General features: G+C 37.9%; 1 protein-coding gene across 1 annotated transcript in view; it reads left to right on the forward strand.

Moving 5' to 3' along the window:
- Positions 1–17418, forward strand: part of LOC130089875 (scavenger receptor cysteine-rich type 1 protein M130-like) — a 53435-nt gene that overhangs the window by 35443 nt on the left and 574 nt on the right. The window contains exon 23 of the mRNA XM_056257442.1: positions 17272–17349. Within this exon, the coding sequence (XP_056113417.1) occupies positions 17272–17349 (78 nt within the window). The remainder of the gene's footprint in view (positions 1–17271; positions 17350–17418) is intronic.

Genomic DNA, 17418 nt, shown 5'->3' on the forward strand with positions numbered 1-17418 from the left:
TTAGTAATAGTATTTATAGTGTACTGTCAGCTTGAATTAACTTAAGTAGAGCAGAATTTAACCTTTAATTAAAAAAATATATTACTGTAAAGACACAGTTACACTATGTAAAAAACACTCACCCAAACTGCACATTTTATTGTGTGGTGGTGCATTTTTACTTTAAAATGCTTTAAACAACTTGAAAAAGTTTTTAAGTCTAAATTATTTGCGCTGAGCTTGAATCTTTTGCAGCAACAGCTCCATCTGCAGGTTGAGGTTGGGCTGACCCTAGTCTCGCGTAGCCAGACCTTCAGACTGACGGACTGGAATTCATAGCAGCTTTCTTTGGCCAAGGCCCGCCCATAAGGCCGTTTGACCGACATGTAAAACAACCAATTACAGTTCGTTTCGTTCAGCGTCACGTTTCGGGGCGTGGAAATGTCCCCACAACAACAGACCTGCGTGCAACAAGTCAGTCAGCATAGAAAATCAAAGAAGGAGAAGAAAACTTCAAGAGTCTATGCCGTGAACCTCGCATACTTTTGAGAATCCTACGTTTAGCTGATCTTGATAAATGCTCCTTGTCACTCATGTAAACACAACAGTTTTTCTTCCGCAATCGCACGTCTGCGCTTTGTTTCCCGGCGGACCGAAAATAAACGCGACACTCGCGCCCCCCGGAAATCCGATAAAATTCAACCAATCAGATGACGACTTCGACATTCCTGAAGTGTTTCCAGTTAAGTGTACCATATGCATCAGATTTTTTTTATTTTTTTTTTTATTAAATCTTAACAATACAAACAGCAAGACACACAAATAAAGTCATTAATACAGAAAACACAATATTAGACAAGAACAGAGCCAGGGGAAGTTTCAAATAAATACATTAAAGATAGAGCATAACTGAATGGTTTTAGCAGCCTTCTTATTTTGTGAATCATAAATGGATTTGATGTACTGTTCCGCCTCCTTACCAAAAGCAATAAAGGAAGGTTTAGAATTACTAAATTTGGCTTTGTGAATATGATATTTCCCTAAAATGATCAATAGATTAATTAGGTATATTTCTTTCTGTTTTTTACCTTTGTCAACATGGAGACCAAACAGCACATCCCTCCATAACAAAGAAAAATCAGCGATAAGTTTAACAGTAATGTATCGGGACAGATCTTTCCAGAAACTGATGGTGTAGGGACATTGCCAGAACAGGTGTACCATTGTTTCTGGACATACTCCACATAAAGAACATTTAACACATATGTCAAGCTTAAACCTTAGGAGATATTGCTTAGCAGGATAATACCTATGTATCATTTTGAAAGAGATTTCTCTTACTTTATTCGTAAGGAGGTATTTATAAGGAAGGTTCCATATATTCCCCCAATTCAGGTTATCAACAAAGTTAGACCAATAGGGAACAACATTAGGGGTGCAGGTGACATCTCTCTGGAATAAAGAGCGAATATTCCTATTATTATTCCTCATTGTGATTGCGAAACATACATTACCAACTGAGGTTAATTTAGGGTCCAAAGCTGGTAGGCAATCAGGTTTTCTAGTCCCTTTTAAGAGAATTAAAATACCAGATGGGATGGCATCCATAACAATTGCGAACTCTCTTGGGGTGATTGGAATGCCAAAAGTGTGAAGGAATTCAGAATAATTCAGCAATGATCCATTATCGTTTAATAGTTGGGATACTAGAAATATGTTATTATTGAACCAGGTTTTATAAAATAAGGATTTATTCTTGAATTTAATAAGCCGATTATTCCAGATGAAGCACCTATGTGGGGAGAAATTATGTTTGTAGATTAATGACCATGCTAAGAGCATTTGTTTATGGAATTTAGATAAAATTAAGGGAATTTTTTCTATTTTATAATCACATAAAAGTAAAAATTCTAGACCACCAACCTTAGAAAAAATATAGTTAGGTATAAAATTCCAGGTAGAGTTAGGATTTTTTAGAAAGTGCTTTATCCAATTTATTTTAAAAGTATTATTGAGGGTTGTAAAATCAAGAAAGTTTAGACCACCACGTTCAAATGTGTTCATTATAACAGATTTTTTCACATAATGAGTCTTGTTTTTCCAAATAAAATTGAAAAGAGACTTATCAATTGAATTACAGAGCTTTTTGTTGACAAACAAGGGGATAGCTGCATATGTAAGACGGGATAAACCTTCTGCCTTTGTCAACAAAACTCGTCCTTTCAAGGATAAATCCCTCTGCAGCCATTGATTTAACTTTTTCTTTGTCTTATCACTAATTAAATTAAAGTTTACAGAGCATCTCTCCTCCTCATTTTTCATTATAGTAATCCCTAGATAAGTGATCTTATCTTTGATCGGAATGCTACAGATCTGGGAGGTGTCACTTTCTTTAAGGGAAAAAAGTTCACACTTCTTCAGATTTAAGCAGAGTCCAGAAGCTGCAGAAAATAACTCTATTGTTTTGATAGCGATTGGCACTTGGCTGGCATTTTTTAAAAATAATGTAGTATCATCTGCTAGTTGGGTGAGGATAACTTCTCTTTCTGCAATTGAAATTCCTCTTAAAGCACTATTTTTAATATGGGTGGAAAGAAGTTGAGTACACAAAATGAATAGGTAAGGGGAGGCAGGGCAGCCCTGTCGGATGCCTCTTTGCAGCTCAAATCTTGGCGATGTCCCACTTTTTAATTTGATAGAGCTATTGCCTTTGCAGTACATTGTTCTAACAGCATTACAAAAACAATCCCCAAAACCAAATTTCTCAATAGTTTTAAATATAAAATTATGTTCTACTGTGTCAAAAGCTTTATAGAAGTCCAAGAAAAAGATAAAGCTATCATCAGGACATAAAAATGAATAATCAATTATATCTAAGACAAGCCGAATATTGTTTGATATGTGTCTATTTCTCATGAAACCTGATTGGACTTCATCAATAATAGGGTCTAAAACATTTTTTAAACGTTTTGCAATAATTGAGGCAAAAATTTTGTAGTCTGTGTTAAGTAATGAAATAGGTCGCCAATTATCTATAAACAGTGGATCCTTTTTAGGTTTGGGGATTAACGTAATTAAGCCTTGGGTCAGCGAAGGGGGTAGAGAGCCTTTTTCAACACTTTCTAATATTACTTCAAGCAGAAAGGGCGCTAGATCTTGTGTAAAAGCCTGATAAAATTCTGCAGAGAGGCCATCAACTCCAGAAGATTTGTTAGTTTTACAATGTTCAATTGCAAATGTAATTTCCTGCAAGGTTATAGGGTCATCGCAGAGTTTCCTATCATCTTGAGAGATTGGAGTGACGGTCAGAGAGTTCAAGAATGTAGTGGATGATTGATGGCAATATTTTGATTTGTATAGATTTCTATAGAAGTCCGCACAGAAAACAGCTATACTCTTCGGATTATCAGTTACAGTATCGTTAATATTAAGTTTCTGGATTAAATTAGATTTCCCATGATATCTTTCTAAGCCGAAAAAATAGGCAGAGTTCTGCTCCCCTTCTTCAATCCACCTTTTTCTTGACCTTATAAAGGCACCTTTTGCTTTGTTAGAGTAAATTTCATTTAATTTAAGTTGTTCCGAAATTAACGTTAGCCGTTCCTCTTCTGATATATCTGCAGGGTCCTTCTGGTATAAGGTAATTATATTAGAGACCACTCTTTCTTCCTCCAATTTACGATTTTTGGATAAGATACTACCATAATTCCTCAAATATTGGCCAGTTTTAAATTTCAGAAGTTCCCAATTGCTACCAAAAGCACCCTCGGACTTTGCTTTATTCCAGAATTTCAATATTAGATTTGTAATGTCTGATTTTACCTCATCACGTTTTAGAAGCGAACTGTTTAATTTCCAGTAAGCATTCCTACATCTTGTGGAAGGGGCAGATTGTAATGGGATAAAGATGGAGACAGCATTATGATCTGTTAATGGGGTTGTGATGATATTAACTGAAATTTTATCAATATTCAAATGATCAGAAACTAACCAGTAGTCCAATCGTGAACGTCTGGTGGCACTTCTATTACTCCAAGTAAAAGCATTTATGTTAGGATTGTTAACTCTCCATACATCAACCAAATTAAATTTTTGCATAAATAATGTTAAATTAACATTTACTGCAGTGGAAACACGTGGAGGCCAACAGTCAATATTGTGATCCAGAATCATATTAAAATCCCCCCCTATTACTATACCTGAATTTGGAAAGTTATTAAGGGAATTTTGTATATGTTTCTCGAGAGTTTCAAGCAATATGTCGTTCTCATGGTTAGAATTATAACCATATATGTTAATAACTATCAAAGTAAAGTTTTCAATGGTTAATACTTGAAAAATAAAATGACCTGAAGTATCACTGACAGAAAACAAAATAGTCCCTGGAAAATTATATTTTAGAGTCGCAACACCAGCAGAATGTTCAGACCCGTGAGCCTGCCACAGATCATTCCCCCATTGGGATCTCCATAATCTACTATCTTCCGGAACTGAGTGTGACTCTTGAATGTAACAGAAATCAGATTTGTGCTGCTTGACAAACAAAAACAACGCCTTGCGCTTAACAATATTCCTTATCCCCCTGGCATTAAGAGTAATGATAGATAAAGACGTATTAACAACAACAGATAGAACAATGCAAAAAGTAAAGTTTGGATGAAATTAGACTTTAACCATACTGTAAGGAGCTGCACCAATTAACTTAAATAGAAGGTGCATAGCGAAACTTAGTGATACAGTGAAAGCTAAGGAAATACCTAGGTTTTCAGTCGACAACTTAAGTTATTAGCAATTAGACATAAAATGTTAGCCTACAGAACATTGCAAATAATTGAACAGGAAGTAATAGAAGTTGTCTTGAAGGTATTTTAAGTTGAGTGTCATTAAAGTGCTCAATAATCCTTATAAAGTGCTCAATTTTTTCCTAATAAATTGAAAAATATATTGTTTCTCAGAACAGATAGAAAAACATATAGTGAATGACAAGTATTTAGGATATTATTGCTTAACTCGACTTAAGGCACATGTTAACAGGTGTGACGTTTACCACTTTCAGGTAACTGGAAACAGTTCAGCACCGTTGGCAAAGGCACGACCTCCCACGAAGTAAGCAGCCTTCCCTTGTTCTCGCGCTTTAGCCACCAGAGGCCACAACTATGGGATGATTTTAGTATCAAAATGATTAACACGTGCAAGCACACTTATCAATGAACTTGATACATGTTGCAGAAATGTTTTATCCATGCCTTTCAACTTGTGTGTGCAAAATTCAAAATTGAATGAATGTGAAGCAATTTGTACAAATAGAGACATTTTTGTGAATACAAATGTTTTCCTTTGTATTAGTGTATCATAATTTGCACATGCAACACAGAAGACGTGCATGTGTGGATCAGGTGACGCGCGTGCATTCATTGACTCGATTCATTGAGTCGATCCTATTTGATTCATTTGGATTTTGAGACTTTCATTTCGCGGGTTTCGCCTTGCACGATCCACACACAGCTGTCTGAGAAAAGCTGCTACCACTAGATGGCAGTATTCTGCTAAAACAGACAACGGCAGCATAATCAAGCGTTCTTCCGCATTTAAGACGCTTAATGAGAGTGATATTGAAGCACCAAATTTAGTACACAATAATATAGGCCTACCCTATTAATAAAGCATACTTTATAGAGGCAAACATTACGTCAGATTATGAACAACACCCATAGAAAACCATTATAAAACGCTTAACGTGCAATCGCGCGTTGCATGTTCAGTAAGGTGTATTGGCTACTGAGTTTAAATATCACCGTCTTACTGCATTGACGTTAAGCTTTTTCTTTATAATATGCTCTATGGGAGGAAAACTATATAGCCTACAGACAAGAGACTACATGAACGCAACGCACGGCGTTTCAAGTTAATACAATTTTCCTTCCTGTTAAAAAAAGGTGAAATTTCGCAGTTGCGTTCATATTATATGCTTATTTTTTATCTGACTACACATTGTGTACATAGTATACAAGCAGGAATTTAAAAATGTCTGTTTTTAAATATTAAAGACGATTTTCGCAGTACATTTGTTTTCCCTTGACCCTTAAGCCATAGGCTATAGTCTTACTATAGCACGATGAGTTTTAACAATATGCAACCATTGTATATCGACATGAAATATTAATTGAAAATCAACTGGCGTAGCGGGCCTGTAGCTGCATATTTCTACATGAGAATGCTTTGACGCGCTAACCACAGCTCATGATGCACAAGGGAACGTCTGCCAATTCCACTAACTGCATTAAAACCACTGATCTATAATGTCATTCTATATAGATCAGTGGTTAAAACGTATAATTTGTTTTAATTCAAATTACTTTTTAAATTTAATAACAGACATTTTCAAATTCCAAAGCTCGTAGAAGGTTTCTGTAAGACTGACTTACAAGTAAAATTTGGACAATACTTCCCTTCATGTAGCCTGTATTCTGCAGAAAAATACTGTAATTCACCAAAAGGGTTTTTTCATGTTCAAAATGGTTGTAGTATGTTCAGTGACTAGACTGGCTTACTACAGGTGAAATTGCCCCAATAACTCCCTTCATGTAGCCTATTTAGTAAACAATTATTATTTTATAAAAAAATTACTGTAATTAACCAAACGGGTTTTTGGTGACTTACTACAAGTGAATAATGTAAAATTTCACCTGACTTGTCACTAGGAACGTACTACAACCTTTGGAACATGAATAGAAAAACAATTTACAGTAAATTAAACAATTGTAGGCTACTGTTCAATCGAGATATTGGCTGGACATAGTAGGCTACAGTAACAGTAGGCTAAGTCAGTCTGCCCACTAGACTTCCAAGGTTATAATATAACCTTGGAAATATGTTCATTTGAATGAATGACTGGACGTTTATATTTTTTTGACTGTGAGTGGAGTTTGTAGATGGTCCCTTTATAAAATGAGGCGAATATCAAACCTAAAACTTATACTTCACTGCGCTCTCGGACCGGTTGCTCTCCCATTCACATGCAAAGTTAAACGCAACTGCAGAATTTTTATTTCATGTTAAGCTTTTTCTTTTTAACAGGCTCGGGAAGGAAATGTTATTAACTTGAAACGCCGTACATTGCGTTCATGTAGTCTCTTGTCTGTAGGCTATATAGTTTTCCTCCCATAGAGCATATTATAAAGAAAAAGCTTAACGTCAATGCAGTAAGACGGTGATATTTAAACTCAGTAGCCAATACACCTTATTGAACATGCAACGCGCGATTGCACGTTAAGCGTTTTATAATGGGTTTCTATGGGTGTTGTTCATAATCTGACGTAATGTTTGCCTCTATAAAGTATGCTTTATTAATAGGGTAGGCCTATATTATTGTGTACTAAATTTGGTGCTTCAATATCACTCTCATTAAGCGTCTTAAATGCGGAAGAACGCTTGATTATGCTGCCGTTGTCTGTTTTAGCAGAATACTGCCATCTAGTGGTAGCAGCTTTTCTCAGACAGCTGTGTGTGGATCGTGCAAGGCGAAACCCGCGAAATGAAAGTCTCAAAATCCAAATGAATCAAATAGGATCGACTTAGAAACGAGTCAATGAATGCACGCGCGTCACCTGATCCACACATGCACGTCTTCTGTGTTGCATGTGCAAATTATGATACACTAATACAAAGGAAAACATTTGTATTCACAAAAATGTCTCTATTTGTACAAATTGCTTCACATTCATTCAATTTTGAATTTTGCACACGCAAGTTGAAAGGCATGGATAAAACATTTCTGCAACATGTATCAAGTTCATTGATAAGTGTGCTTGCACGTGTTAATCATTTTGATACTAAAATCGTCCCATACACAACTGCATCCTTCGCTCTCTGACTGCTGGGGATAGGTCTTCGGCAAAACGTAGCTTGTTGTTTTGCAGGAAGGTGGACTTCTTTGCAGCCTTCCATACAGCGTCGCGGTAGATACGAGCACTGAACTGTATAATTATCCCTCGAGGCTTGGTGGCCCCTTTCTTTAGTTGTCCAAGACGGTGCAATGAGTCAATAACTTCAGGGAGTTTAGCCTTGTGCTCCGGCAGGATAGACTGACAGATGTGTATAACCTCTTGGCGGACGTTTTGATCTGCGTTTTCAGCCATACCGTAGAGTCGCAGGTTCCACCGTCGCGAATAGTTTTCCAGCTCAGTGATTCGTTGTTCCAGTATGTTCGTCTTTTTCTCCGCCACGTTGACTCGGTCATCAATGTGTGTCACTTTACCTTTCACTTCACGGATCTCAGCGCAGGCAAAATCAACAGTCTTCTTTAGCCCCTCAATCTTTAGAGTATTGTTGGAAATCATTCTCTCCACACTCTTTTCCAGAGAGTCGATTCTCGTGTTGAAGATGACTGAGATTCTCTGCACAATATCCTCACTGTCTAGATCCACGGAGCGCTGCGGCTTCATTTTTTTTGGTGCAGGAGGTTTGGAGGGAGTTGAGGAAGGAGTTATGGGGAGAGGGGGGAAATCTGGGTCCCCGAGGGAGATCACCGGAGCATCCGCCATGCAGTAGTCGTGTAGGTTGTTCACAAGCGGATTGTCCATCGGTACCTGCATGCTGCTGTAGTAGTGGTTTGCTAGCTAGGTAAGCCGTTAGCCGAGGTTTTTCCTCACGTGTGTCGTTAAGAGGCGAGAATATTACACGATACAAGCTTAACAATAAATAGACACGGTGCACTCAACTCAGTATTAATGTATCTCCAAGAACATATTTAAAGTAACTATTATTCACTATGATGCATGTCTGAGGGTGAACAGCTCCGTCGCGTACGTGCAGTGGCGGCCTTAAGCATCTGGGGGCCCGTTTCAATAACTAATATGGGGCCCTACCCACATAAAACATAAACATAATAGAGCAGAAAAAGCAAGGATTCCTGTTGGTTTGCATCAATGGTATATTATTTTATTACGTGTACTTTCAGCTTCATGAACAGGCAGCTCAACATAGAAATAATCCAACCTTATTTGATTAAAACTATAGAATTATACAGCGTTTTACGTTGGAATAAGCCTCGCCCTTTCACGCAGGGTAACTCAATCAATATCCTACGGAGAAAATGAATGGGATTTTGCTGGTCTGTTGGGGCCCCCTTGGGGGGCGGGGCCCGTTTCAATTGAAACGGGTGAAACATAGGTAAGGCCGCCCCTGCGTACGTGCACTCACTCCGCCATCTTGCCCGGAACCCCCATATGCATCAGATGTTTAGCCAACGTTCCGTGGGCGTGACGTCTGAGGCTGAGACTAGGCTGACCCTTCTTGGTTTTTCTCTTCAACAGCTGATATGTTGCCATTTTCTTTTCCTTGTATTTCCTTAGAGCCTCCTCACGCTGAGATGTGACCCTGGATCACAAAACCAGTCACAAGTAGCTCGAGTATATTTGTGGCAATAGCCAACAATGTATGGGTCAAAATTATCGATTTTTCTTTTATGCCAAAATTCATTAGGATATTAAGTTATGTTCTTATAGCCTAGAGAGGAATTCTTAAATACAGAATTACAGCCTTACCTGAACAAGTGTTACTCTTCGAGGTCTATACAAAAAAGGTTGGTATTAACTTGTTTAATTAAATCCAGTAAATGAGTGAATGGAGAGCGCCTTTAGTGTTTGCTCGGACCAGACCCGCGTCACTGATGAGGAGGAATACATGTTCATCTTGCGGTCAGATTTAGAACAGGAAGTTTCTTTGGTGACACAAACGCTGCGCATCCTCGATGATAGCAACAACACACCACAAAACAGTATTTCTGTTTACGGTTGAAACATTTTTATGCTGACATATGACTATTAGGCCTACATGGAACAAAAATAGGCTATTGTTACAAGGAACAGGTGGTGGTGTTGGTCATAAATCAATGGCACCAGAATGTGTTGGTTATCTCGTTTCACACAAAACGTTCACTACCCTTTTTTATTATTATTGTTTTGCTATGCTATTGTAAACATTCAACGGATGTTTTTGACCACGCTGCTTTTTTTTCAGTGTAGCCTATACAGTAAGAGCTTTAAGATGCAATGTAGCTTAAAAACATTTTAAGATGCCGTGAAAAACCTGCATCTAATTTTTTTTCTTTTTGAAACTAATTTGATGTAGTACAATGTTTCCATTTCAATTTCTTCTAGAATTAACCATCATGCTAAACTAATATGACACGGCCAAATAATCAAGATTACAGGGCAAATTTAAATGATTGTCAGTGAAAACCCTAATAGCCTATTAAAATCCCGCTAGACTAGAGAGTGAATAGGCCTACATTCTGTCACTCCCCTGGACATTTTAAAAAGGCATGAAAATAACTCTAAAATACAATTTATTATTAATGAAGTGTCCCGCACATTAACTGCACATTTAAAATGTAAAAACATTCATAAAAACTAACACTTGTTAAAAAATAGCATTTGTTGCATGCATGTCCCCATCTCTATCTCTTTACCATACAGGGTAATGATTAAAATTCTTCAGAAATCTTATTTTTGTTGCATTGTTGTGTGACTTTATATCTAATTTATGCTTAAAATGTTTTTTTTTAATGAGAAAAAAATATTTAATCTAATATCTTAGATAAAATACACATTTTAGTCGTGTCCCCAGGTTTTCACTCAGTCCTGTTACCCTAACACATTCCGCCCTCTGAAAAACTTGGAACATGCCACAAGACACATTTTCAACAGGAAGTTGCATCTTCTGGATCTTCTTTTACTGTCTATGTCTGAAGGCAATGTGAAGACCATAAGTAAGTCCTCTTATTTAAATTTCTGTATATTTGAAGAAATTGTAAAAATGACTGACAAGGTCGATCTCAACGTACTGTCCTGTTACCTAAATTGTTTCTTATGTTTTTTTTTTTTATTTAAAAAATATTAACTTTTGGTAAGTCACCAGAATTTGCCAGTGTCTTCATTCTATTAGCATGAATGCTATGTGACCATATGTCATGTATTTGATAACTTTTTGCTTAAAAACTCAATCCTGTTACTTTCAGTCCTGTTACTCATATGAAAAATAACAGGAGTGAAAGTAACAGGAGTAAGTAGAGTCCTCTGTTTTGTTGATTTAATATTGTAAATATTAGTTGATATAATACTATTCACCTGAATTATGAGTTTTAAGGTTGCAATTACTTAAATCGTAGACATTAGTATTAGTTTTACAATGTGAATACCATGCTTCCAGGGAGCCAGTCCGCCACGAAGTGACTTAAACTTTTTGTTTTTGTCTTATATTTTGTAGAAGATGGAGAGAACCCATACTATTCAGGTGCCAGAAACACCCACCCATGACATCCTGCAAGGGAAAGAGCGAAACACACAGAAACCCTCTCTTTTCCCTCTTTCTGTCTTAACTTCCCTCTCTCTCCCTCCCTCTCTCTTCTCTCTCTCCTTCTTTCTCTTTCCACCTCCTTCACTCACTGTGAAGTACTACTGGCACAGAGTACATCACTTCAACACAGAAATCTCATGCACACACTCATGTACACTCTCTCTCATACACACACATGCACACACATATGGACACTCATTCCTGTTACCCAATGTTCATTCCTGTTACCAAGTGTTCATTCCTGTTACGTACTGTATACGTATTTGTCCTGTTTCTTTTTCTAAAAAAATAAAGGTAAACCACTGTTTTTATCAGTTTATCATCATTTATACAATTGTTTAATAAATTAAGTTATAAAAAAAGATTGATAAACTTGAGGCTTCGGTCTTCTTAAAAATAAAAAAATGGCTTTGTGTTTTTTATTAACATACACCTTGCCTTAATATATAGTGATTTTTTTTTTTGTCACAAATATCAATTAGCCTATTTGAACATATAACCAACAATTTCTTTAAAATAAATACTTAACTGTGGGGAAAACAAAGGAATTAACTGGCATGCTTTTAAACATGCTTTTTAAATGGCACATGAGTTTCGGTAACATGACTGAGAAAACATGCGTCCATCTTCTGCTTAGAAATCTTGTAAAAAATAAAAAATAAAGTTGCCTGAGATTGACCAATACACATTTTGAATAGTTAAATATGTGTAGTATTAGATTCTGTGTTGAAAAAAGATTTTAAAAAAAAGTTTAATTTTGAAGTTACAACAAGCAAATGTCACCCATTCAGTGGAATGGCCCAACAGCAGACAAAGTGTAAAATAAATGTGCAGTGAAATGAGCTCTACTACATGAAACAAGTTACTTATAAATGTTGCTATAAGTGAAGAAAAACCATTGATTGCCATCCTGAAATGTGCAACACTAGAGTCTTTAGAAGGTGTTTTGCTTCCATCTGCTGGACAAATACAGCATTAAACGAATATCCATTGCTGTTATTTTTTTTTTTTAAATAGGTTTACCTATTTATGTAGATAATATTTCATTTATCTAATAAAAACACATCTGAATAGCTTAGCAACAATATAGTTTATACTATGGTGTAATAAAATTGTATTTTTAGAATAAAAGAACAAAGCAGTAAATTCCACATATAGTAATATTATGCATAATTTATCCAGAAACAATGAGATTAAAATGTTACATTTATTCAAATAATTCATGAAAAAAATGTATCTACTTCTACTAAGTTTTCTACTAAGTTACAAGTGTTTGAAGTGATTAGACTTACAAAAATCAGTCACCAGTCTTGTATCTCCTGTGTGCAGGTGCAGGCTTTGATGCTGAATATAACCTGTAGTGTTTTTGTATCAATCTCCTTTAAGTTGTGTGACTTTATCTCCATCCTGACTTATCAAATATATGATTCTATCCTCAGTGAAGTGTCTTTTCATGGTGGAGGAGGAGTCCCGCTCATCAGCGCAGATGTTCTCTTGATATATATATGGAGAAAATCAGAAATGCCTCCTCTGATTTGTCACTGAAGTTGTTTGATGATTTCCTCTGTTGTGTCTAATAAGGTAACAGTGAGTGTCATTGGCAGCTGTGAGAGTCTCTCTCTCTTTAGGGGACTGACAGGAGCCAGTTTCTTCAGTGTGTGAGGGAGCAGAGGTGAACCTTGTGCTGCATTCTGAGCTGACGAGTGTGTGTCGAGCAGAAGATGAAGAGCTTTCTGATGCTGATGTTTCTGTGTTATATGGTAAAACTCACCACCTCTGGTAAGTACATAAAGAGGTTCTTTATTCTTTCATATGAGCTAAAACCATGTAATGATGTTACACTTACATTGGTATATTTACTAGTTGTCTCCCTGTCGCTCATGTGTAGACAGTGTGAGTGTGAGATTGGGGAATGGCAATAATCCCTGTGCTGGTAGAGTGGAGGTTCTTCATGATGGTCAGTGGGGAACAGTGTGTCATGTCTTCTGGGATATTGCTGATGCTGCAGTGGTGTGTAGAGAGATGGACTGTGGGACGGCTGTAAAAGCAACATATGAAGCTCATTTTGGAAGTGGATCAGGGCCAATTTCAATGGGTTTTATGCTCTGTAGTGGATCAGAGACTGCACTGAAAGACTGCAGGTCAGATAGCGAATATACAGCAGATATGGAACAGTACTGTAATCATGATCAAGATGCTGGTGTCGTCTGTTCAGGTAAGCTGTCCCTCAGCTTGTTATCACATCACTCTTTCATAATCCTCACTCAAGCAATATAATGTTTCTGTATGCTGGTTAGTGATGTATGTCTCGAGACCGGTCTTGGTCTCGGTCTTGTCACGGCCTTGACGGTCTTTGGTCTCGGTCTTGTCTTGGTCTCGGACCTCCCGGTCTTGTCTAGGTCTCGCTGTCTCAGACCGACATAGTGGTCAGGGGATTGAGCAATACAATACTACATTATCCACGACGATATCCGCAACGTATTGAAGCGCGCGTCCGAGTGAAGACAGTGCGGTGCGCGCGAGCCACGCGAGAAAACACTGTATCCGCGCCACTGATCGCAGCGGCAACGAGCACTTTGATCACTTGATTTAAAAAACACATATCATGTACAGTTTTTGATATATTAATATTTAGTAAAACACATATCAGTGACATGATGGGTTTTACCTTCATTCAGGAGATTTTGGGTAACTGCACAACTGACAGATGACTTTGAGCGCACCGCCAACGTCATGTCAACGTCTGGTGTGTGTGTGTGTAACCATAGCGACAAAAACGACCAACTTTCGGATTCTGCACTTAAGCCTATAATTTCGTTTTAAAAAATATAATTATGTATTTAAAAGTTGCAGAATGGATTCATTTGGAGACTTCGAAATCAGCAGAGATAGGCAGGCAAATGCAAAACAACATTTGACAAGTTATTGCTTAGCTTCAACAATAATGTTTTTTCCCCTCCGGTCTTGACTTGGTCTCGGTCTTAGTCTCGACTTGGTCTTGGTCTCGACTTGGTCTGTCTTGGTCTTGGTCTTGGTCTTGTCTTGGTCTCGATACCATCTGGTCTTGGTAGTGTCTTGGTCTCGGTTTAGGCGGTCTCGACTACAAGTCTAATGCTGGTGAGGACAAACTGCATCAGTCAATCTTATGAAACATGCAATCTATTTCATTATTTTGTTCATGATATTTTTTTATTCCCATTCCTTATTTTCGTATAATAAAATACGATGCAGAGAATCCCCACTAAATAGGCCTAATGTCTTTTTTATTATTCACAGCCGGATTTGACAATCTTATTTACATTCTTTATTTAAAGAAGATTATAAAATTACAGATGAAAGATAACATTACAGATAAAATAAATTCAGATTAAGTGAATTAATGAAATGTAAAATGTCAAAATTTAATGATAGATTTTTGTAGTGTTCCAGGTGAATAGAGATGTTTAATTAATGATCTGTCTTTATAATTCAAAAACTCAGAGCAAGGACTTCGACTCGTGGACGGGTTTCACCTGTGTTCTGGGAGAGTGGAGGTTCTTCGTACAGAAGGATGGGGCACAGTGTGTGACGCTGCCTTTGACCAGCAGGATGCAGAGGTTGTGTGTAGAGAGCTGGACTGTGGAGCTCCTGTACAGGTGCTGGGAGAAGATGCTTTTGGCAAAGGAAAGGGTCGAGTTTGGTCAGAGGAGATTCAGTGCAGAGGAAATGAGTCTCAGATTCACCTCTGTTCACGATCATCTTCACAGATACACAGCTGTTCCCATGACAATGATGTTGGAGTGATTTGTTCTGGTTAAGTAAACATTTCACATTTATTTAGATAAATTACATTCCTTATATACTGATGTTGTATTGCTCAATTATCTGGATTCTAGTTTCATGTTTAAATAAGCTTTCAGTTCTCTGCACAGGTTACACAGATCTCAGACTGGTAAACGGCTCAGACTCTTGTTCTGGTCGAGTTGAGCGTCAGTACTTCAGTAAATGGGGCACAGTGTGTGATGCATGCTGGGATATGAGAGCTGCCAGTGTCCTCTGTAGACAGCTGAATTGTGGGATTGCTGTGTCTGTTGTGGGATCAGACTGGTTTGGAGAGGGAAGTGGTGAAATCTGGGCTGATGTGTTTGATTGTGACGGGAATGAAACAAAACTCAAAGAATGTTCAATCTCTTCATGGAGTCGAGCTGAACGTTCTCATAGACGAGATGTTGGAGTCGTCTGCTCTGGTGAGGGGGTTTTATTTTTTTTAAATGCATAAAATACCTTGCAATATCTTGATTAAAATGCCAGATATTTCCATCAGATTCCTCTCTGGCTGTTCATGACGGTCTGGTGCGGTTGTCTGGAGAGAGACAGTGTGAGGGGGAGCTGGAAGTTTCCATCCATCAGGTCTGGAGGAGAGTTCTGCTGGACTCCTGGAGTCTCACTGAATCCTCTGTGGTCTGCAGACAGCTGGGCTGTGGCTCTGTGCTGAACTTCTCCAGCTCCTCTTCATCCAGTCCTGAACACAGTCATGAGTGTGTGACGGGCTTCCAGTGCTCTGGGAGTGAAGCTCATCTGGGGAACTGCAGCTCTCCACACACTCTCAACTGCAGCTCCACACAACAGCTGTCAATCACCTGCCTTGGTGAGAACAACAACATCTGGGCAGATTCCTCAGTTGTTGGTGATCAATAATGTGTTTTTCTCTCTCTGAATATCAGGTCGCGGGTCCATCAGGCTGGTGGGTTCTGGGGGAGACTGTGCAGGGAGGCTGGAGGTTTTTCACAGCGGCTCATGGGGGACAGTGTGTGATGACTCCTGGGATATTAAAGATGCCCATGTGGTGTGCAGACAGCTGCAGTGTGGAGTGGCCCTCAGTAACCAGCAGGTACCAGCCTGGTTTGGTCCTGGTTCTGGACCCATATGGCTGGATGAGGTGGAGTGTGAGGGGAATGAGACGTCCCTGTGGAACTGCTCTTCTCCAGGCTGGGGGAAACATGACTGTCAACACAAGGATGATGTAGGAGTCGTGTGCTCAGGTAAATGGTAAAGTAATTTCATTGATTTTTAAATATATCATTTCAAATGTTTAAAGGAATAATGTGCAGCTGGTCATTTTTGCAAAATAAACACCAGGATAATCAGGAGCAGATAGATCATATTTTGCAACAAAGACCATCTTACTGTATCGATGGTCTGATAGACAGTGCTGATATGGATCCCGCTACTTTTTAAATATTTTTCTATTGACCAAGCAGAATCAAGTAGTACATAAGATTCATAATATACTATAAAAATATAATTAAGTATCTTTTTCAGATGCTACCAGTGCTAGCAGCATGCATTAGCCTTGTATTGTTTAGCATGTTTAGCACAACCTGAATTAAAAAATGTATAAAGCACATCCTTTTCCATCAAGAGTTTAAAGAGATCAGGTTAACTGAGGGCTGTGAAGGGAATGTGGAGGTTTTCTACAATGGATCCTGGGGTAATGTGTGCTGGAACCAGATGGACAGAGACACAGCGAGTCTGATCTGTCAAGAGCTGAACTGTGGAAGATCTGGTGTTGAATCCTCTTCTACACCAAGACTGGAATCAGCTCGTAACTGGCTGGATGAAGTGAAATGTCGAACACATGATTCACATCTGTGGCAGTGTCCATCTTTACCCTGGGGACAGACCTACTGTAATAATGATGAAGTGGCCAAAATCACCTGCTCAAGTGAGATTATGTTTAAATTATGTAAGATGGTCTCTAGTTATGTTTCTTTAAACACAATGTTTGTATATAATGTGGTGAATAAATTGTTTCTGAAACACTAAACTAATTTGATGGACATAGCCTAAAATTATTTATTAGACTTAAATCATGTTTTCACATTGATATGTTTCACTGAGTGAAGTTATGATTTTTGTGTCCTAATTTTCAATTCTCTTAATATTTAATCTCAGAGGAGGAAAATCCTGAGTCTCCTCGGAGTCGTCTGACATGTTCCACCTCACCATCTCCTCACCAGAGACAGTGTTCAAGTAAGATTTTTAATTTAGGACTGTTTTCCATAATAAAATAATAATCAAATTCATAAATGTAATCCACTA

This window comes from Rhinichthys klamathensis, unplaced genomic scaffold (genome assembly GCF_029890125.1).
Source record: "Rhinichthys klamathensis goyatoka isolate OS25496 unplaced genomic scaffold, OSU_Roscu_1.1 h1tg000139l_1, whole genome shotgun sequence".
NCBI lineage: Eukaryota > Metazoa > Chordata > Actinopteri > Cypriniformes > Leuciscidae > Rhinichthys > Rhinichthys klamathensis.